General features: G+C 45.4%; 1 protein-coding gene across 1 annotated transcript; it reads left to right on the top strand.

The window, feature by feature from the left end:
• Positions 1-870: 870 nt before the first annotated feature.
• Positions 871-24037, top strand: LOC134440512 (testis-expressed protein 2-like). Its single transcript, XM_063190617.1, has 12 exons — positions 871-928; positions 3278-4941; positions 7023-7223; positions 7724-8033; positions 8741-8961; positions 11408-11557; positions 13313-13412; positions 14936-15068; positions 19013-19156; positions 21535-21744; positions 22362-22482; positions 22775-24037. The coding sequence occupies exons 2-12, from the start codon at positions 3493-3495 to the stop codon at positions 22934-22936; spliced, it is 3201 nt and encodes a 1066-aa protein (XP_063046687.1). The 5' UTR covers positions 871-928; positions 3278-3492; the 3' UTR covers positions 22937-24037.
• Positions 24038-24249: the final 212 nt, after the last annotated feature.

Here is a 24249-nt window from a genome sequence, read left to right on the forward strand (position 1 = left end):
TGGTGCGCTTCCGCGTAACGAAGCTGAGCTAGATTGTGCAGGAGGCACATGTTGGTGGCGCAGTGCCGCTTTCTGCAGTGCGATTGCAGCAGGTGTAGTATTGCCTATTATGAGGCGATATGGTATCGCTAAAAGATACCCTATGAGCAAATGGCACCGCAAAATCTTCTACATAGAAAGCGCCCCAATAGATCTTATGGATCTATGTCAAACTTGCGAAAATGGCTGTTCCATCTACATGAGCATGATTTTCATGAAAAGTAACGCTGTCCTCAATATTTTCTGTGTTGTCCCCTTGTTTTCCCACCTATCATACAGTTTGACTGGACATTACAAGAAAACATAGCCTACTTGACAATACTGTGAGTTTGGGGCATAAAGCACGAAGATAGGCTACTTTATTACAATGCTGCTTCACAATTTAAGACGTCGCTGTGGGTGCAATTGTCAAGTGGGTAGAACGAGGGTAATTCTGACGACGATGATTTAAGCCGGATTAGTGAGCGATGCCGCAGACCTGCCAATTATGTTGCTTGGGTCTCATCAGAGCAGGCGAGGAGATGCAGCGCTGCTGTTGCGCTGTTAAAGCGCGTCATAGGAACAAAAGCTGAAATGGTTAGAATAGAATATCATAAGGAACGATATTTTGGAGACATGTTGATTCTCGTTTAGTGCGTCACAGCATTTCGAAGTTGACACTCGCCACCGCTTCCTTGCGTTGTGGCAGGTTCAGACTCTGAGTGGGACTCCAAAGCACTGCTGTGGACTAGAACTACTGCAGGAACACTCCACAGGATACGACGACGTGCCTTTTTAAAGACACAGACAGAAGGAATATAGTTTTTCGGAATTTGAGTTGCTGTCCTAACTGTGTTTTTATTCGGACATTCTAAAGCATGCGTTAGGAATAACAGATTGCAAAGTTCCGGTGAGTATGAGCGGGCTTGATCATTATCTCTTTGTATGGCTTATGTTTGCAACGCCGGTGTTGTTGACAAGCGAATTATGGACCGGCACGTTCGAAGTCACCGAGTGTGCTACGCGTTAATTTATGGCAGATGAAGTGCCACACTTTCTCCATTATGTAGGCTATGCTAGCATACACTATCTAATTAGACTATTTTACAAATGCAAGAAAATGTTGCATCATCAAGAGAAAATAACTATGTTTTGGTTGTAACATACTGTATATGGCTTTGATTATGCAGTAGGGCAGACATACAACAATTCATTTGGCCAAAGAAGCAATGCAAGTGCAATCTACTTCTCTGTATTAAATAGCCAGGTTAATAACAAATCATTACCATTGTTCCTGTAAGCCAGAATGTAAGTAATATACATGTAAATATACTGTATATTAATAGTATACAGTTTCAATCTGAAGTAGCCAGGCAGCTATTTCACATTAAACTGAGAACTGTTTGTTCCTTCACTTCATCCTGCCTTGTACTGTTGCTTCAGATTGGCTCCTAACTAATTCCAACCCTGGGTCAGTTCTTAGCTCTGCTTTCTGACCTAGTGATGGTGGGAGATAGCCTACAGCACAAGACGTGTATTTGTCTGCCCAGGCCAGACCAGGTAGGCTGCTACCTCACTATAGGTCCCTGATCAGTCACTCTGTCCATATACACAGTAAGCTTATTAAACTCAGTCCCGCTCAGGCTAACGTCACCTGACATAAACCATCAGCTCATTTACCTGACCCCTCCCCTAGAGACAACCTGGCCTCAGACACATAGCAGACACACAGCATCAGCCAGCCCAAGACCGACCAATGGCAATCTGACGCGGCGGCATGGATGTAAACAAAGACGTCTGCTGCTTTGAATGAAAGCCATTTGTAAATGAATGTGCAAACCAGTCTGGTCTGTTTGTTTGCTTGCTTGTTTATTTGCTTGTCTGTTTATTTGCTTACCATTGGTGCTTTTGAACCTATGTATCCAGACATGTAATGAAATGTCCACAGTTGATGCAGTGCTGGTCTGAATGATTACTGCGAAAGACTTCTCAAGTGACTCCTCACACAGTGTGACAGTGGGCTGTGTGTGTGTGTGTGTGTGTGTGTGTGTGTGTGTGTGTGTGTGTGTGTGTGTGTGTGTGTGTGTGTGTGTGTGTGTGTGTGTGCGTGCGTGTGTGGGTGTTGTGGTGTGGTGTGTGTGTCTGTGTGTGTGTGCGTGCGTGTGTGGTGTGGTGTGGTGTGGTATTGACAGTGGGCTGATTGTACTGTGTGTGTGTGTGTGTGTGTGTGTGTGTGTGTGTGTGTGTGTGTGTGTGTGTGTGTGTGTGTGTGTGTGTGTGGGTGGGTGTGTGTGTGTGTGTGTGTGTCTGTGTGCAAGGCAGACTACTTTCCAGTCTGCAGCTGTTTCTCCCCAGCATGACTATGCATGGGAGCTAAAAGGGAGGGGGAGAGGAGGTGGTGGGGGCTGACACAGACTGGCTAATCTTTTTTTAACACCTAGAATGTTCTAAATATCGTAGATGGGTTTCATTTGTAGCCTGTTGGCTTTGTTTGTACTTGAGAGAGAAGCATGTGCTTGGGATCTTCATGTTTGTTTACTCATCAGATAATAATCTTCTACAGTCTATGTTGGTAAAATCATTCTTATACCTTGACGTTTCCTAAATGAGATGTAAACAGTCATGTCAATGTGAACAAGCACTGCTTACCGTTACTTTCAACTTGTTACAGTTAGCCTAGATAACAATACAATGGATATTACTGCAGTTTTGGCATGGTATTAAAATCACAGCCTTCATGCTTGCTGCATGCTGTTTTAAAGAACGTGTAAATTATGAAGTCATCAAGATAAACTTATTGATAAGAATCATACGTTTTCAGAACTGTTTTTATGACATACACTGTCAGTGGTTGAGGTCTATCTGCGTATTTGTGGTACTTGTAGGCTGTACCACTCTGTCGTAAACAGTGCTTTCTGTACATATTCAGAGAATAGAAAATGTAAGCTTTTTAATTTAGGTTAACAATTGCAGTGGGCACAGAAATTTGAAGTGATATCAAAAAAGAATCAGTCTGCCCCAAGGCCAAAAACAGAGACAGAACTACCGGTACACATAGGCCTACAGGTAGGTGTATACCAAAATAAAATACCAAGCCATTACCAATCCATGTATGGGCATATGGATGTCTGCACTCCAACAGTTAAACCTGAAATGAGGAAATATTTGAGGTTTGAGAGTTATGCGACGCACGTATCCATTACTTACCACCACCCCCACCCCCCATGCTAAGCATTTTTCTCTCTTTTCTGCTTGGCAGGCATACTTTTGGGATAACCTGTGGTTGCCTGGGAAGCCTTCAGTATGGTGATGGAGAACGAGGCAGACTCGCTGATAGACAGAACCATGAGTCATGTTCACCCTCTCGCTTCTCCGTGCTCCTGCTTACCCTGCAGAAGCAGTAGCAGCAGCAGCAGCAGCAGGAGGGGCTTTAAGATCTAGAGGTCACCAGCAAACGGCAGCAGCAGCAGCAACATGGACGACAGCGAACTCATATTGTCCCTGGACGGTGACGATGAGGGCCCCTCCGTGTCCTTCACCAAAGATAGACAGCGTGGCTCCTGTGACGCTGGCCGCCGCCAACGTCCCTTCCACGTGCCCCTCTCCCCCTCCAGCCCCGGCTCCTTGGCCGACCTCTCCTCCTCCTCCTCCTCCCCCAACAACCCCTCCACCACCCCGGGAGACCTCTTCTCCAACCTGGTCAAGTCGTTCTCCTCCGATATCCCACCCCGTCGGGCCGAGTCCGAGCCCTCTGGCCTGTCCAAGTCGGACCCCAAGCTCTACCATGTTCAGCCTCGGAAACAGCTGATTCTCAGCCAGCCTAACCCCAGAGGTGGCGGAGGTAGTGGTGGTGCCCAGACACCAGACACCACACCAACGGCCTGCACCACCTCCACCTCCACCACCACCACGGCATCGTCAACCTTTGCAGACTTCATATCGCACATGGATGGCTCCCGGTCTCCTGGCTGCCTGTCGCCCACGGAGACCAGCGGCAGGAGCATCATGGCGGAGCTGGAGGGCAAACGTCGCAAGTTCTCCGAGGCCATGCAGGAGAACATGAACATGTTCAGTAAGATGATGGAGAAGGAGGGCAGCCCTAAGCACAAGGCTACCGCTGCTGCTGCTGCTGCTGGGGGTGGGGGTGGAGGATGTTCTGACACGTCATGTCATCAGGGCGGCAATGGTGGAAGCATGGGGTCCAGCAGCAACACTGCTAGTGGTGCTGGTGCTGGTGTTGGAGGAACAGTCACTCCAACCGCAAGGGGCACACAAGAAGATACGCAAGCCGCTGGGTCACAGAAGGAAGCGGGGCCATGTGGTGGCAGTGGTAGTAGTAGTCCATCGTCTGTATTTGACAGTCCACGCAGGAAAGCCAGGCCTGCACCTTTGGAGACCATACAGCAGTCGCCGGAGTCCCCAGAGGACCAAGAAGAGGACGACTTTCCCAGCAGAACCACCAACACCACAGCAGTGCCTGGCAAGGGCAGCCGCTATGAGATATGCACCTTTGGAGATGTCATGCAGGTGGTGGAAGTCCAACGGAGCTCCAAAAGAGGTGGTGGTAACAGCACTGGTGGTGGTGGTGGTATCAAGCAGCCCAGATCACAGCCACATCCCCAAGCCCTGTCTCCCGTATCCCTGGCTGCCTCACGACGCCTGCCCAGGGAGCCCCTGCGATGGCTCTGCCTCGTGGGGTTCCTCGCCTACACTTTCTTCGTGGTACCTCTGCCTTCCTACCTGACGGGACTGTCCCTGGGCATCGCCTGTGGGTTCATGATGGGCCTGGTGGCTGTGATGCTCTTGGCTCCCAAACGGCAGGTCAGGCGCCCACTGCTCCCTCAGCGACCCCCGCCCTCGCCAGATGACAGCATGCCAACAGACTCCGTCAGCAAGACACACACGGACCATGGACTTCTACAGGTTAGTGTGGGATCTGGGAATGGATTGTATAACAGAGCTGTGTAAAGCACAATGGCTGTGTATCTGTGTCATTTGGTTGGTACAAGGGAATAACTGGTGTATAAGCTGCGTAAGAGCATGTACTAGTGTAATGGTAGTACTCACGTTCTTGTTGTATGCTATAATTATGTCCTTGATTGTAAGTTGCTTTGGTTAAAAGCGTTAACTTGTAATTGAAGCAGTAAGAATACTTTTTCTGCTTCATATACATCCATATAAATGTGCCATGCTTTTTTTGCTTTTACCTAGAATGTTAACGGCATCTCTTCTGGCTTTAGTATGACAAGGTTTTCGCCATTTGAGATGTAGGGCTTTTATAGTGTTCAATCAAAACTGTTCATAACATAACTTCTGCATTTTCATAGCCAACATTGGCACTGTATCAAATGATGGTGAAAAGGATCATTTAGGGTATAGTACCTCCACCTTGCATATACTTGGTATCAGCAAAAGCACTTGATATCGTCGCAATTTCTCGGATTCTGCTTTTATTAAAGATTATATTTGAAGACTTAAAACTCCATGGTAGACGTTCAAAGCATGTAGTGGTAAACCTGCAGTGCAATAAAACATATGCAAGGCAGGGCCTATACCATCCATTTCAATGTCTACTCATTCCATTAACATCAATATCTCAATCCTGAATTGTATTATTATCATGATGTGTCACTTGGGCAGACTGGGCTAGTTGCTCCTAGATATCTGAAAATGTTCAACTTTGACAAGTCTATCTGACCTGACATCATTTGAAAGCCTTGTCTGCATTCCACTCACAGCTCTGCTGTAATGAACAGAGACATCTTCTTCCACTTTCTCTCTCTCTCCCTTTCTTTCTCTCTCTCTCTCTCTCTCTCTCTCTCTCTCTCTCTCTCTCTCTCTCTCTCTCTCTCTCTCTCTCTCTCTCTCTCTCTACTGGGTCAGCTGCCTGTAAATAGTGCTGAAATCAGCTCCACACGCCACAGCTAAACGCACAGTGCCTCAGGGGCCTGTTGGCAGCGATTCATCTTCAGTCTTCCCTCTCGCAGACTAAAGCTCATGCCCTCCTTAGGTCCTGTTTTTTCCCCCTGTCCAATTTCTTTTTTTTTTCTCATTTTATTTATAAACGTCGGAACCTGTACGTGTTTCAGACTCAGTCAGGAGACCGACCGCACTCGGTCAGGCACCAGCAACGACAGCGGTGGCCCAGTGACCTGTGCTGCTGTTTAGCTGCCTGTACTGCTCTCTACCTCATCGCACAGTAAAAACCTCCCAGAGGAGGAAGCTGGTCTCGGATCAGACTTGCTGTGTGGACAGATTTTTTTTCTTAACAGCATCCTCTCACACACGCTCCCTCTACCCGCTTTGCTCCACTCTCGTCACTCTGCGCTACTAGAGCAGACGCAGGCTTTTTAGCGTAATTAGCAACTGCCTGCCAAAACTCACTCATTCCCTTCCTCACTCACTCTCAGTTACGTCAGAGCAGCAAAGACTCTTTGGACAACACACACAGCAACAACATTAGTTAGTCACCAGCAACAAGCAGTCACACGTTCCACTGTGTCCTCTCTGGAACTAGATCAGGACAATAAACCAAATGATTAACCTTCCCTCACCAAGTTCAATGGCGGATTTTCGTCACCTATAAGTCAATTACTTACGAATGAGCTCAGAGGAAACCAAAGGAACACCTAGACATCTTGGCACCAACTCAGTCACACCTGCAGACACAACAGCGTCAACAGACTTTCCAGGAGTCCTCTGGACATTTGGCATACAAGATTTGTTTGTTATGCTCGAATAGTGTCTAGCGGCTGTTCAAAGTTAGTTATTAACATGAATGTTATTCTGAATGATCATAGAAAGTTGGATGGGTCTGCTAGTATCAATATCAATGTGAATCAGAAACTATGTGCTGATGTAAAAGTAACAATAAAGTAATGTACTAGCCCACTAAATAAATACTGTTTTGGACTTTTTAAATCAACTGAAGTGCCTGGACTAAGGATTTTCCTCCCTTTTTAATGAAAATGAGACTCACTGTTTGTCTGGATTCGGGGTTCCAGGGTTGGATGAATGCAATGGACACCTACGATCCAGAGACGTACCTGCCATCTCTCACCCATTCCGTGTACGCCACTCTAGAGGGCTCCTGCTTGCGCCTGTCCTACCCCTGCAACAACATACCACGCCGGGCAACCTTCAATGAACCCGACCACGAAGCAGTGTTCACACACACACGCAACTTCCAGCTAACCAACAGCAAGGTGAGGACATGCGTATTTGTGGTGATGTGAGCAGGTTTTGTTCTCTCAGTTGTTGGCTGAATGTGGGGGTAGCCGTTGCTGGTTCTAAACCCTCCCCACACCCCCATCCACAGTGCCCTTTAGCAAGGCACCCAAACCCACAATGCTCTAGGGACATTAACCAAAATCCTGTAAATATGTAACTCTAAGTCGCTATGGGTAAAAGCATTAGGTAAGTAAAATGTAATGTGATGAAAGTTGGCTTCAAGTTTTTGATGACCTCAGCTTTTTAAGATGATTATGAATTTCACATAGTGATGGGCAACCTGGATTCAGAAACGACAATCCAGTGGCCCATATTCCAAGTGACCTGGATTTGGACCTATTGAAATATGTGGCACTGGATTGTAGCTTCTGATTCCAGGCTTGCCTATCTCTGAGAATGTGGTGATTCTTGTCAATCTGCTTGTGTGAAGATTTTCAATATGGTAACCGAGATCTAAGATACCGTGCTTCACCAGGTTTTACTGCTGCCCACTGCCTTGGCACGGAAGCGGATATGGAACAAAAAGTACCCCATCTGCATCATGCTGGCCGATGGAGCAGAGGGCAGGGACGAGGAGGCGGAGGTGGACAGAGACGTCTTTGACGACCCTCCGGAGGAGAGAGGGGACAAGCGGCGGCTACTCTCCGAGTCTGACAGCAGCCTCCCCGCCGTGCTGTACCTGTTTGGACGCACAGGAAGAGACAAGGAGGAGTGGTTCCAGCACTTCCTGTCTGCCTCCAAAGGAGACATTCAGGGCAAACTCCGCCGGGATGAATCACAGACAGGTGAGCACTCAGGTACGCTACCAAGAAGTGTTGTTTGGCTGCACAATGCCATGCAAAAAAGAGCAATGGCTGCATTCCAAAGGGAAGGTGTTGCCTTGATGACTCCCTCCTCAATAGCGAGTTGGCTAATTACTTAGATATGACTTTGGTTGTTGAGGTATCTTATAATACGTTCATTTCAAGCGGCACTAACTGTCATATTTGACGTTACGCCGTTGCTCCGTTATGTTCTTGACATTAGCAATTTAGTGTCTCGCTTATAATTTAAGGCAACGGCGGAGGGAGGAATTAAACATTTTTCGTTTTGGACGGCACTCGATGACTCTGTTTCTACGTTTACATGAGACATTTAATTCAGAATTAACTTACTTTAATTCGGAATAAAACTTAATTCCGCTTTGAAAACGCCATGTAAACACTTCACAATTCAAAATTAAATGAAAGATCAAAGTAAACTCGACGGAACTATTTAATTCTGAATGATTAATTCTGAATTACAAATGTCATGTTAACATAGGCAGTGCACAGCTAGTCAACTGAAAAGGCAGTGAAATAGTGAAACTTTATAGCCTATATTTATAGGTCATTACTATTTATACAACGATTTATAGCCTGTTGTCCAATTTAGTTGTGTCAGTCAACCAAATACTGGGTGCTAGCGTCAAGAATGTAATGCCAACCACAGCAATTCACTCTTCCCTCCCCAGAGGTGTGCAGTGGCGGTGGCTCCAGCCAGGGCAGCACGGAGGAGCTGGCGTCCATGCTGGGCCTGAAGGAGGTGACGGGGGCCATGCGTGAGAAGGTGCTGCTGGACTACGACTCCTACATGGCCCACTTCGTATGTGGCAGCGGCAGCCCCACGCCCAGCCCCGAGCCCGAGCACAGCCACTCAGAGAGCCACTCTGGAAGCCCCAAGATCAGGAAGAGGGTGAGAGGATTATACCAACTGTACTATTTTCTTCAAAGCTGCAGGACAGGGTACTAAGTAGTATTATGTTACACATAATTGTAAATAAGGAATATGCATTCATATGCCAGGCCCACACCTACGTTGCCCCAATCACAGCCACTTAGACCCAGGAAGCCCCAAGATCGGGGAGCTGGTGAGAGGATTATATCAACCATACAGTACGTGTCAGAGATGCGGGAGGACAGGCTATTATGTAACTTGCGATTAGTAATAAGGAATATACAGTAAATTCATAATGACATGGCTGCCCCACGCCTAGCCCTGAGCATCAAGGGATTATCATGAAAAGGGCGAGAGAGGATTATATTGGATTATATTATATGTTTGAGAGATGGAGGACCGAGTAGATGTATGAATTGCAGAATGTCTGTTACAGCCAGGGAACTCAGTTAACGAAGTGAAAAGATGGTGCAAGTGTTATGTGTCATGCAAGTACTAATAATTTATATTATTCATTAATAATTATTCATTATAAAACTTATAATTATTAAGGAATATGAATTCATGATTGTGTGCTAGCCCCACTCCCAGCTCAGAGCACAGCAACTCAGACTCAGGAAGCCCAAAGATCAGGAAGAGGGTGAGAGTATTATACCAAAGTCTTTCATCCTGTCCTTGCACTCTGATACCATCTCTTGGTGACACACACGGGTATCTGTTTTGGGTTAATGAGACAAGGTCCTCTCAAGACAAATAAGGAGAAATTCAACGAGAAAATGGACTCTCTGATAACTAATAAATGGACATGAAAATTGTATGCATGGAATCACAGTGAAAAAAAACATATTAAAGCTCACAGGTTTATTTTGATACTGCGCAGGCACAGTTCAGAACAGCACAAGGTGAGCAGCGTAGCACAAAGCTGCAGCATGATTAGAATGCTATGCTGCTTGTTCAGTTCAGCATATTATTGGCAGCAGAGCAGATGGGATATTTGTTGACACTCCACATACTGCCATTGCAAACTGTCTCTATACAATTCTATGCACGCTCTCTGAAATGCTCCTTCTCCTCATTTTAGCCAAAGGCATCTGCAAAAAGAGGGGGAAAAGCCTGGTAGATGCCTAAGCCCTTTTTGGGAAAAGGTGCCCTCAGCCTATAAAACTCAAAATATCTCAGCCCCTGAAGCACATAACAACATGAAATTAGTTGCATTTAAAAGCTAAGACCCTCCCTTGCATTAAATTATGTTCATTCAGCTCTAACATACCCACATTTTTAATAAAAAGTCTCAAATCTCATGAGCCTGGATGCTGCGTCGATGTTGCTCTAGGTGCCTAGGTCAATGCAGCGTATACACAGCATCTAGCATCAATGGGTTTAAACTTTTAAAGGTCTCTGAGTATAGCCTACTAACTGTGTATACGCTAACAGAGTAGAGAACAAAATAGACGTATGGATAGCACTGTGCTGCAACAGGGAGCTCTGTTGTTACTTTAGTGAAGAGATGGTGCAAGTGTTATATAACATGCAAATAATAATAAGGAATATGAGTTCATAATTATGCGCCTGCTCCACAGCTTACTGTTATATAAGTATTGAAGTTTTTGAAATGAAGGGGATACATCGGAGGACTACAGTGCCAGCCTAAATCTAATGATGTAACCTATGTATGAGCATAGAGCAGAGCTTTACAAATTGCCATAAACCAACATGCATACAATACATAGGTCTACATAGCTACAAAACACAGGTTAACTTCAATCACAGCTATACTGAATTACAATTTATGCTTGTCATCATATAAAATATCATATTCAAAACATTTACTCAGTCAAATGGAGACTAGATGCCTACGATGCCCTTTTGCAGGGCAATGGATACTCTCTGGCTATTGCTTCGAGGAAATCAGAGAAAGACATTAACATTTCAGCATGATTTGTTGATCATCATTTATTCATAAGCCAATGCCGTCATCTTGACATTCAGCAATTTTACCGCATATTGCACTTTTCCGTAATGTCTTGCGACCCTAATATTGAAATGCAGGCCATAATATGTAGTGTAATGAATAAATAACGATGGCCCTTTTTTTGCAGTTAGCTGAATCATCAGTTGCCAACCTGAGAAATTTCTGTTCAGCATAGACAGCGTACAAGAAGTGGGCTGCTATGCTAAATTTAGCAAGTGAGCAGTCATGTGGTGCATGGGGGCTAACTGTAAAATTTGACTCACTTGTGTTTGGTCTCTTTCTCTTTACTATTGTATACTACACTACATCAAAGCAAGTTCTAAAGAGCACACAGGCAGTACATGAATTATTGACTGTGAGCTAGAAATCATATACCAATTATATAACACAGACTTCACACCATACCTTCAACAACCCGGGGACATTGCGCTTGTAACTTTGCCATATGTCTAAATATGTGGACGTTGTGTTCCTTTTCTTCCGTCGGTGCAGTGCTATAGTGACCCTGCTGTGGGTTCCGGAGAAACGGAGCCAGCCTGGGTCAACGCCATGCTGGGCAGGATATTCTGGGACTTCCTGAGGGAGCGCTACTGGGCCGACCTGGTGGCCCACAAGATCCAGAAGAAGCTGACCAAGATCAGGGTGAGTTACCACCACACATCCACCACCAACAAAAAAAAGCCCACTGTAGCCTAACCAACAGCACACTGTGAAACCCAACCAAAATCACACTGTAACCCAACCAACATCATACTGTAACCCAAGCAAAAGCCCATTGTAAGCCAACCAAAAACACACAGTAGTCCCTGTAACATCTCTCTCGTCTTTGTGGTCATTCTCTGTGTACAATGATCTGCATACAATGACCACCTAAAAAAGGGCAATGATATGTTTAATGCATGGTCTTGACCGTCTTGATCAGGGTTTGACATAAGTACTCTTAAACTTTTTTTCCCGCCATTCAGCCTTTCTCCTAGTCACAGTTTTGTCATAGTTTCTTTTTCTTTAACATGATACTGTACGTCTAAGCTGAGATGAAGTGCTAACGCACAATGATTAATGCTGTTAACATAATCAGACAAATAGAAACTGAGTGACTGAGAAGCTAAGCAATTGATGCACAAATAACAAAGGACAGAATATTGGCTGCTATGATATGGCATGTATGCCTAATATAAGCAACCTGCCAAGGTCGCATTTTTACTAGCATTTGGTCGGTTGGTAGGTGCTAATGTCAAGCCCTGGTCTTGATGAATATCGATTGAAATAGACCCCTTGTTACAGCCATAACCTATTATTCACCTGCCACCACCTTGACTTTGGGCACTGCTCCCAAACAGCATGACAGAGAGAGAGAGAGAGAGAGAGAGAGAGAGAGAGAGAGAGAGAGAGAGAGAGAGAGAGAGAGAGAGAGAGAGAGAGAGAGAGAGAGAGATTGATGGAGGGAGGGAGGGAGGAACAGAGAGAAGGAGATATTGAGATATGGAGAGATGGGGTTGGTTTGTGAGAGGGGGACTAAAAGGGATGGATGGGGTACAGGTAGAGAGAGAGAGAGAGAGAGAGAGAGAAAGAGAGAGAGAGAAAGAGAGAGAGAGACACACACACACAGATTGACAGACAGACAGACAGGTAGACAGACAGACAGATAGACAGACAGACAAGTACACAGACAGACGGACAGACAGACAGACAGACAGGCAGACAGAGAGGTAGACAGAGAGGCTTTTTGTATGGCAGCCAGGAGTGAAGGAGAGGGCCAGCTCAATAGCTCCATAGAGACTTGATGTTCCAGCGGGCACAGCAGCAGAGTAGAGGTAATCAGCAATCTGGAGGGGCGAAGGTGACTTTGTCACAGCAGAACCTTTCTCTCCCCTCTCTGTGATTATTAAGCATTCTAGCGCTAGTGGCACTGAGGAGGAAAATGAGGATGAAAAAGTCTTCTGTTCTGTTCCTTCTGTGCTGTTTTGCTTTGTGTTCTCTCCTCACAAAGCTTTTTGCTGAGTCAGCATCATCTCCAGCCCCCACAGTAATACACCTACTACAGGATACTCTCCAGCTGTCCTGCGCTGTGCCTGCATTGGTTGCTGTTGTAGTACTGTGTATATTTACATACAGGTGTGTGTGTGTGTGTGTGTGTGTGTGTGTGTGTGTGTGTGTGTGTGTGTGTGTGTGTGTGTGTGTGTGTGTGTGTGTGTGTGTGTGTGTGTGTGTGTGTGTGTGTGTGTGTGCGTGCGTGCGTGCGTGCAAATAAAAGTGACGAAATGACGCCATATTGTATTTTGCATTCTGTATGTACGTATTATGTATTGCGATTTTCTAACTCTGTGTTAGGTCCCATATCGTTGATAAAGGAATGCTTTTATTCACAACACTATACACATTTTTGTACCTTTCCAGTTGCCATACTTCATGAATGAGCTGACATTGGCTGAGCTGGACATGGGCACCTGTTTGCCTCAGGTGTTGAGCACCTCCAAACCATCCGTGGACCACCGAGGTGAGAGGACCTGTGTCAACCTTGTCAGATCATAGCCTCATAATGCACACTGTTACATCAGTGGGACTCTGGAATAGTCTCTGAGAAAAGTTTAGTACCATAGTTCTACACTACTACATCATTACACAGAGCATGCATTTAGTAATACGTTACAACTTGGTCATTGGCATTATGGTAACAGCAAATGTATAACACGTGTTAACAGATTGATCTGTACAGCCTCTATAGGGTAACGATTATATCTGTGAAGCTTAAATTTGAATACAAGGACATCATTCTTATAGAGTATCTTTGCTTTATTTAGGGTAGTGAAAAAGGTGAAAGGGAGTAAGATGGAGAATAGGAGATGGAGTAGGGTTGGAAAATGACCACAGTCCATATTTAAACCTCTGTCCCCCATGGGCACACTCTTGGTCATGGCCGCATGCTAACCGCTGTACCACAGCTAGCCCATTATTGTGGTAACTTCTAATGGAACAGCATGTTAGAGCTCAAGTGATGCCCTTTGAGAGTTCTCTGTCCATCACACAGTTTTAGAACCATTGTCCAATCAGCTGCCAGACTCGTTGCCCATTTCACGCATCTAACTAACATGCTATTGGACCTTGTGCTGTTACTTTTTTGATGTGTAACTCCCTTTTTGAGACAAGTGGTGGTCACAGTACAGTATATTCTCCAGCAACCTTCTCTGGGCATGACTTTGATCTAGTGTCTAGTGTTCATCTAGTGTTCAGTCAATAAATCTAGCTCTTGCACATACTACTGTATCATCTAAAACCAACGTATTGCATCACTGCACGTTCCATTATTATATTTTTTCATGTAACTGCAAGCCAAATGGTGATACTATGCCATACTATTCTATGCCAACTGCTGCTGTGCTCAACATACTGTACTCTCTAGTCTAGTGTCCATGGTCCATCCATACATCTAGCCGCCACACTGAGCGTCGTCCAAGTCACGTCAACAGCCCCCCGCTAATCCTATTTGTGGATTAGCTGCCTCTTTAAAACAGGCCTTTTGTTGCCAGATAATGGCAGGCGCGCTAATCTCCTTACATTTCTTTTTCATCAGATCTATTAATGAGTTATGTTGTTATTTTTCATGCATGCATGAATTGCTAATTGATTTCTCTTTGTAAAATTGCTGACACAACTGTAGTGAGCAGTGCAATTAGCTGGCAGATACCATGTGCCATTTCAAGAAATAAAAAATACATGACTGTTTTTTTGAGGTAGTACATACTTACAACCGTAACAATATTCCACGTAAGCAGACATGAGAAATTGGCAGGATTTCTACATATGAAAACCATGCAATATCTCCACAGCTAACCATGAAGTTGCAGGGAAAAAAACACAAGCTTGGGCTACATGGGCTACTAACACAACATGGAAGATAGCCTAATGGTAATCACCTAAATACATAACCCACTTTGAAAGGTGTAGTTAATCTTTTCTAGTCCCTTCTCTTCTTCCCCTCCTCTCTCTATCTACCTCTATCTCCCTCTCTATCTCTGGCAGGTCTGTGGCTTGAGCTGGAGATAGTCTACTCTGGCTCCCTGCAGCTGACCTTGGAGACCAAGATGGATCTGTGCAAGCTGGGCAGGGAGAGCGTCAGCGAGGTAGACTGCATCCCGGAAACTAGCCAGCTCAGGTATTCCCAGAACCGTAGGACGCGTGCACACTGCATACGTGCTGTTGTCACACTAACACACTCCCGCAGGCAGTGAAGTGAAACCACTTTGTTCATGTGTAAACGAACCATGAATATTACTTACGCAGCACGCACTGCTAGTCATTTCAGATTATGGTGTTTTTTCGTAATTGTTTTTATACGCTGTAAAACACTACAGACAATCCGTAGAATGGATATAAAGCTACTTAAAAGCATTCTATTTTTCTCAAGAACTTCACATGCCTCTTGTCCAAGGGGCAGACACTTTCCCCTGTAAATTCCTGTAACATGCCCTCGAAAGATGTCAAATATGTAGAAATTGAAGGCATTCCTCTCTTTATACTTTCATAGTGCTTTCATGAAGGCTGCTCCTGAGGCAGTGTACCTGATTTGCCTTCATCGCCTCCATGTATCACTTACATTCCTGTGGTGCATACCTGAGTGCACACAGTGTGTGCTGCTGCATAGTAATATGTTCATCGGTGTATGCATGCCCTTGGCTGTGCGAGTGTGTGTGTGTGTGTGTGCGCACGTAGAGTAGAGTACTTTTATTGATCCCGAAGGAAATTAAGGTGTCTGTCAGCTTACATAAATACACAAATCCAAACATACACAAAGAACTTATACACATAAATGCACATTACAGTAAAAGTATATCGCCACACACACTCTCTCTCTCTCCCTCCCTCCCTCCTTCCCTCTCCCCCTCTCTCTCACCCCCCCACCAACACACACACATTGTCACACACATTGTCACATACATTGTCACACACACACACACACACACACACACACACACACACACACACACACACACACACACACACACACACACACACCACACACACACACAACACACAACACAACACACACACAAGGTCCTTGTAGGGCATCATGTTGCATACATATACACAAAAAGTCAAGATAAAAGTGTTCAGTACACATAAAAGAGCCAAAGTAGTTCTAATGATTGTGCATTGTAGAAGTCCCTCAGTTAAAAAATAAAAATAATAAAAAATAAAAATAAGGCAGTCCACAGTAGCTTTTCCAGTGGTTGAGATAGTCCAGTAAGAATAAAATTGTAGAATTAAATAGTTCACAGATGCTATCCCAGGGGATAGGTGAGGTAGCTGAGGTGGGGTGTAGTGAGTTTATTGTCCTGTGTTGAGCAGTCCCTTAAAGTGTCCAAGGTAGTGCAGGCGCTTGCTCCATGGGGGGTGGGGGTTGGGGGGGGGGGGGGGGGGGGGGTGGGTTGGGTGAAGTGTGAAGTGTAGCTGTTCAGTAGAGATAAAAAATCGGGAGGGGGTGGGGGTGGTTTAGGCAGTCCAGTCACCAATGACAATCTCTTTCATTTGTGTCTTTCTGTGTGGTGTTGAAGAGCTGGATGGCCCTAGGAACAAATGACTTCCGTAGTCTGTCTGTACGGCAGGGGAAGGCCCGGAGTCTGTAGCTGAACACGCTCCTCTGGTTGGCAAGAAGCGGGTGCAGGGGGTGTCTGTCATTTTCCAGTATGGAGTCCAGTCTGCTCAGTGTCCTGTTTTCGGCTGTTGTATTGAGGTCCTCCAATTCCATGCCCACCACAGACCTAGCTTTCCTCACCAGCCTGTCAAGGCGCCCCGCGTCCCTCTTCCTAATACTACCTCCCCAACAGGCGATAGCATAGGTAAGGACACTTGCCATGACAGACTGGTAAAACATCAGCAGGAGCCTGTTGCAGACGTTGAAGGATCTGAGCTTCCTTAGGAAGTAAAGCCTGCTCTGTCCTTTCTTGTACAGAGCATCTGAATTAGCAGCCCAGTCCAGTTTGTTGTCCAGGTGTACACCTAGGTACTTGTAGGTGTCAACTGTCTCCACTGTCTCTCCCTCAATAGAGACAGGCACCAGTGGCGGGGAGGTCCTTCTGAAGTCAACCACCATCTCCTTTGTTTTGGTGGCATTCAGCTGTAGCTGATTATCCTGGCACCATCTGACAAAGTTCTCCACCAGTTCCCTGTACTCTCCTTCCTGTCCATCCTTGATGCACGCCACAATAGCAGTGTCATCAGAGAACTTCTGCATGTGACAGGTCTCTGTGTTGTAGCTGAAGTCGGAGGTGTACAGGGTGAACAAAACAGGGGAGAGCACCGTTCCTTGTGGTGCACCCGTGTTACTGACAACAGTCTGGGATGTATGGTCGCCGAGCCTGACGAACTGGGGCCTCCCAGTGAGGTAGTCAGTTATCCATGTCACCAGTCCTGTTTCCACTCCCATTCGCAGCAGTTTGTCCTTCAGCATGAGTGGCTGGATGGTGTTAAAGGCACTTGAGAAATCAAAGAACATGATTCTCACAGCCATGTCTCTCTTGTCCAGGTGAGAATGCACCCTGTGTAGCAGATACAGGATAGCATCCTCAACTCCCACACTATCCTGATAGGCAAACTGCAGGGGATCAAGAGCATGTTGGACCTGGGGCTTCAGTAAGTTGGTCAACAGCACACGTTCAAAAGTCTTCATTATGTGTGAGGTGAGGGCAACTGGTCTGAAATCGTTCAGCTCTTTGGGATGTGGCTTTTTGGGAACTGGGATGAGACAGGATGTCTTCCACTGTGTAGGGACTTTTCCCTCCTCTAGGCTTCTGTTGAAAATTAACTGTAGTGGCGTGCAGGTGCACGTGCGCTTGCGTGCGTGCATGCGTGCGCATCTGTGTGTGTGTGTGTGTGTGTATGTCCGCACGTATGTCTGTGTGTGTTGGTGTGTCAATACTATGTGTGTGTGTGTGTGTGTATGTGTGTATGTGCGTGTGTGCCTGTATCTACGGGGACATACTGTATATGAATGTTGGCAGAGATATATGGGCCCTCCCCATGGGTCCCCTTCCCACGTAGAGAGAGAGTTTGGACCATAGCCAGCAGCATCAGCAGCCAGCCAGCCAGCCAGCCAGCCAGCAGGCGTGGGGCAAGGACAGTGATCAATGGCAGGGGCAACAGAGAACGTCACCACCAGAAAAGCCCTTCCTTCCGCCACCCATCACTAACACTTCATACCTGTCCAATCCTCTCCTCACACACCTCAGAGACCTCACTAGAGACAAACAACTCTTTAGAAATATCTACCCGACCCCAGTGCGGCAAACAAAATCTTCTTTATGTCGACTGAGCCTTCTGGGTTTTTTAATATATATATATTTTAGGGGCTTTCATGCCTTAATTTGATAGGGCAGTCGAAGATGGTGACAGGAAGCGACAGAGAGACAGGGGAGGATCGGGAAATGACCCCGGCCAAACTCGAACCGGGGTCCCTGTGGGTGGGCATGCAAGTCCAAATGTGGGCAGCTTAGCGCGAGCCTTCTGTTTTAAGAGTGTCAGTCAGTCAGAGAGTAAAGTCGTTCTTTTCTTCAGATCATGGCAAACAAACATCAAACTCCACTGATCGACTGTAAAATTCTCCCCAACACACCTGTCATAAATTACTGATGATGAGCTGTCATCATCGTTGGCTGAGCAGTGCCGGTGATGTCAAGGACACGCTCAAGGACACGTCGATGGGGTCATACAGAGTGAGGCGAGGCTCGAACCTGCGACCTTCTGGTTGCCAAACGGCTGCTCTACCACCTGAACCACCACCACCGCCCATCACCGCATGATATGGCATGTTCTCTTGTCATGTTGCCTGCTCCGTTCTTAGGGTAATATCAGAGATAAGACAAGTATCTCTGGTAATACTAATCTCTCCCTGTTCTGACTGAGGGAGAATTCTCCAACTGCTGGTGCCCCCTGACTCTCTGCCTTTTTCATGGGGCTCATGGAAATAGTAGGGCTCCTCTGAACAGAGCCATACCACCAAATGCAATTCATAGCTTACAGTAAAGACATTTCGAATCTCATCATGTGTTTCTTGACTAAAATGGTTCTGACAGAGCTGTGCATTATGTTCATGTCCCCCAGCTCTAGGCCCCGTCTGACTGTGCTGGCCGACAGCGATGAGGAGTCGTCTAGTGCGGGCTCTTCAGACGAGGAGGAGCTGATGCCAGCCGAGCCCCAGGGAACCCTCCAGGCGGACAAGAGCAGCGCCTCCCCAGGAGCAGAGGGGTAATTACAGGCTTACAGTGCCCTCCATAATTATTGGCACCCCTGGTTGAGATGTGTTAAAAGCCTTAAAATAAATTCAGTGTTTATTGCAGAAGAATACTGTCACACTGAAAATTTTAGGAAAATGTAGCCTTCAACTCAAATGAATTGTAGGAAAATAAAAAAATCCCTGACTAAAACATAATTATTTTTCATTAAATCACCTGTTCCTCAATTATTGGCACCCTTAACAATTCCCAGGAAATAAATATAATTGAAGCATTTCTGTCATTTCTACAGTAGTTTACAAAGTTTACCAGAGTATGTAGGAACATTTAATTAGTAATTCATCACTTCCTGTTTCCCTGGGGTATAAATATGACGTGACACCGAGGCCATTTCTCTTATCCACTCTTAAACATGGGAAAGACAAAGGAACACAGCATACAAGTGAGGCAGATGTGCGTCGACCTTCACAGGTCAGGCAGAGGCTACAAGAAGATTGCCACTCAACTGCAGCTGCCCATATCTACTGTGAGAGGAATAATTAAGAAGTTCAAAACAACTGGAACAGTGGTAAACAAGCCTGGACGAGGACCCAAGTTTATTTTGCCACCACGCACAGTGAGGAGGATGGTAAGAGAAATCAAAAGATCTCCAAAGCTCACTGTTACAGAATTACAACAAATGGTAGCATCCTGGGGTCACAAAGTCTCCAAATCAACCATCAGGCGCTGTCTACACGCCAACAAGCTGTTTGGGAGGCATGCACGGAGAAAACCTTTCCTCACCCACAATCATAAACGCAAACGTCTGGAGTTCGCCAAGCGGTATTGGGGCTTCAACTGGGACCGTGTGCTTTGGTCAGATGAGACCAAGATTGAGCTTTTTGGCAACAAACACTCTAAGTGGGTCTGGCGTGCCACGAAAGATGCGCATGCTGAAAAGCACCTCATACCCACTGTGAAGTATGGGGGTGGGTCAGTGATGCTGTGGGGCTGTTTTGCTTCCAAAGGCCCTGGGAAGCTTGTTAGGGTGCATGGCATCATGAATGCTTTGAAATACCAGGACATTTTACATCAAAATCTGTTGCCCTCTGCCCGAAAGCTGAAGATGGGTCACCACTGGGTCTTTCAGCAAGACAATGACCCTAAACATATGGCCAAATCTACACAGAAATGGTTAACCAGACACAAAATCAAGCTCCTCCCATGGCCATCTCAGTCCCCAGACCTCAACCCCATTGAGAACCTGTGGGGTGAGCTGAAGAGGAGAGTACAGAGGAGAGGACCCAGGTCTCTGGATGATTTAGAGAGATTCTGCAAAGAGGAATGGCTGAAGATCCCTCTTTCTGTCTTTTCCCATCTTGTGAAACATTATAGGAGAAGATTAGGTGCTGTTTTGTTGGCAAAAGGGGGTTGTACAAAATATTAACAACAGGGGTGCTAATAATTGTGACACACATTATTTGATGTCAAATAATTATTTCTTTATGTGGGATTTTTTCCCCACTGAATAAATGCACTTGTATTGAAGGTTGGATTTTTCTCTTTTTTTCCATTAAGGTCCCATATTATTTAGAGAAAAATAATAATAATTGGAAGCTAAAAAACACATCTCAACCAGGGGTGCCAATAATAATGGAGGGCACTGTACTTAGCTTCCTGTTGGGGTGTGTGTGTGTGTGTGTGTGTGTGTGTGTGTGTGTGTGTGTGTGTGTGTGTGTGTGTGTGTGTGTGTGTGTGTGTGTGTGTGTGTGTGTGTGTGTGTGTGTGTGTGTGTGTGAGAGAGAGCAAGAGTGAGAGTTGGTGTGCCCGCCCCCCTCTCTGCTTTTTTGTGTGTGTGTGTGTGTGTGTGTGTGTGTGTGTGTGTGTGTGTGTGTGTGTGTGTGTGTGTGTGTGTGTGTGTGTGTGTGTGTGTGTGTGTGTGTGTGTGTGTGTGTGTGTGTTTCTCTCTACCCCACCCCCCTCTGTCTGTGTCTTTGTGTGTGTTTATGTCAGCAGAATAGATTACAGCCTAGTAGCCTATTTATTTTGTTTACGGAGTACCTAAACAACACCACTTGTTTATCAAGTAATTGTCACTGAGAATTTACTGACAGTCACAGTGTGATTATACTAGTATAAACCTCATATACTGTACTTGTATAAAACCTCCTATTGTGAGATATTGTGTTCTCATATTGCAGCATAAATACAATGCCGATGGTTAGCTAGAAGAAGAGAGAGAAGAAGAAAGTGAGAACATGAGAGAGAGAGAGAGAGAGAGAGAGAGAGAGAGAGAGAGAGAGAGAGAGAGAGAGAGAGAGAGAACACAAGAGCACAAGACAGTCAGATTTTTACAGGTTTGCTGTGGAAAGATTTGCACTGATCCATGATATTGCCCTCTGCTCCACACAGCCACGCTGGAGGAAGTACGGGTAGGAAGATCTTGCGCTTCGTGGACAAGATAGCCAAATCCAAGTACTTCCAGAGGGCCACTGAGAACGACTACATCAAGAAGAAGATCGCTGAGGTCTCCAACACTCCACTGCTCCTCACCGTGGAAGTGCTGGAGCTGTCAGGCACGCTGGCAGTCAACATCCCACCTCCCCCTACTGACCGAATATGGTATAGCCTCAGTGTCTGCTGACCAATCTTTTTTTTATTTTTTTTTATCGATTTTTTTAAACATGACACACACATGACACACACACACACACACACACAAGGAAGAACAAAAACAACAACAACAACAAAAGACAAAGTGCCCACAAAGATCTGTCACACCCTACACCGACCTCCATTCCCTTTAACTGATTCAAAAAAGGTCCCACACCCGATTAAAAATCTTCTCCTTCCCCCCAACATTAAAAGTAACCCGCTCATACCACGCAATTTTCAACATTATTTCAGTCCATTCTTTAAAAAAACAGGATGAAGTTGACTTCCAATGTCGTCTGTTGACCAATCTAATAAATAATACAGAATGAAAACATAATGATAGAGAATAATATAGTATAAATGTGAGGCATATTGTATGTGTCAAATTGTCACTTTCAATCCAATTGCCAATATGTCAGTTGTCACTTTCGCTCACTTCAATTACTTAGTCCTAAATATATTGTGTGGTTTGATGCCAATGTGGTTCCTTGTGTGCACGTGTCGGTGTGTGTGTGTGTGTGTGTGTGTGTGTGTGTGTGTGTGTGTGTGTGTGTGTGTGTGTGCTTGTGTGTGTGTGTGTGCAGGTATAGTTTCCGGCAGCCCCCCCGACTAGATCTGCGTGTGACGCCGATGCTGGGGGAGAGAGAGGTCACCTTCACACACGTCACTGAGTGGATTGAGAGGAAGATACAGTGTGAATTTCAGGTCAATCAGTAGCTTTCTACCAGTATTTGGATCTGTAATTACATGTACGTACATGTGCTACAGTGAATGAGTAGCATTTTCTAAATGTTCCCATCTTCATTAAAATAAGAACATCCATTGACACCACATAGACATTTAAAGCAATTCAACTCTAATTTATTTTGTAATGTAGCCGGGTTTTACTCCTTGTACTAATTTCATTTGTACTACTCACAACCTGTAATTAAACCGTATTATTTTGTGTTTCACTCTCATTTACCTCCCCTTTTGTCTTATCCCTCCACCACTGCAGAAAGTCTTTGTGATGCCCAACATGGACGACCTCTACCTGCCCCTCATGACCGCCTCAGTCGACTACCCTCCGGCCTCGCACGACTCACCCACGTCCTGCTGGTCCAAGAAGTCATCAGTGGACCTACAGGGCAGCAGAGAGGACATCTTTGGCTCTGAGTGAGATGGAGCATACACTGCATACAGATCAGAGGGAAAAGACAAGTAGACAGTGCTCTGTGCTGAGGTGCTTCACGCATATATGCAGGAGGACTGATCTGAGACCTGCCTGTGGACCAAAGGCGTTTGTACTTGACAAGCATGTCTGATGGACATCCAGCAGTGTCCCACGGTCACCTCACTGTGAACAGATGACTAAAGGTGATGGAAGCTCGAAGGGTTCAAACTTATGAACCTGATTTAGAGTACAGGTCAATACTAATCGAATGGATTTTACCTGTGTGGTTTTTAAATACCTGCAGCATGACTCACTAACATCCAACAGTGACCCACTGACACTTTGATTGACAGATTGCTTCCTTCTCTTGGTGACTAGGCGATGAAAGCTCATAGTGAACCTCAAAAGAGAGGCCAATAGTAGTCAAATGAAACTTGAATGAATTTTACTTGATTGATGTTTGACCTTCAAACCACACTCGTCTGACCCTTATTATTGGTTGGGTCCAGGGTCCAGGGCTGCTGACAGCTTTTGCTGGGCCCAGGACAAAGTCACCTGAAAGGGCCCCCCTACCCAACACATACAATGTAATAGGGATCCAATTCTGGGGGCCCTATCTCCTTAGACATACCCCTTTGTCCCCCCCCCCTGTCGGCATTCCTGCCAGGGTCCAAATTCAAGAAATAGATGTCGGGAATCAGGACAAGACCCACACACACCATGCGGCTGAAAAAGAGCTGCATGGAACTCAAATAAAACTTTTTTCAATCAGAAACGGAGCTATATGTTTTGCTAGATGTTTTCGCTCATGTACTTTAAAAGACAGCCTAGCATGACCCCTTTTTAACACGGGATCTCCTTTTGTGTCTTTGAATTCGCTAAGCTAAGGTTGCAACCTGGGTCCAATAGGGCAGAGAATGATGACCAATTTTATTTCTGGGTTTACTAAGAATCAAAAACGGAAAGCTTGCCATGTTCTCTGCATGTACAGCATTGCCTGACTAGTCTGTTTAATGTCACAGACCAAATGTTAAAAACTGTGTATAAATGTACATTCTGGGACGTAACTTGAAAATGACCATGTTCAATAAATTATTTTCCTTTTGAGTGATGTAGCTATTACTTTTGACATGCCAGATGTGAAAGCATCAAATGAGTTCAGTTGTCGTGTGAACTGTTGGCAGGCTAAATCTCGAGTAAGGAGTTTTTGTCAAAAAGCTGCAGGCTGTTGCTAACTCACTAGAGGACAACATAACTAACACACACACAACTGAAACAACTTTACTCATAACTACTTTTAACTACCTTACAATGTGCCA

This window comes from Engraulis encrasicolus, chromosome 2, assembly GCF_034702125.1.
Source record: "Engraulis encrasicolus isolate BLACKSEA-1 chromosome 2, IST_EnEncr_1.0, whole genome shotgun sequence".
NCBI lineage: Eukaryota > Metazoa > Chordata > Actinopteri > Clupeiformes > Engraulidae > Engraulis > Engraulis encrasicolus.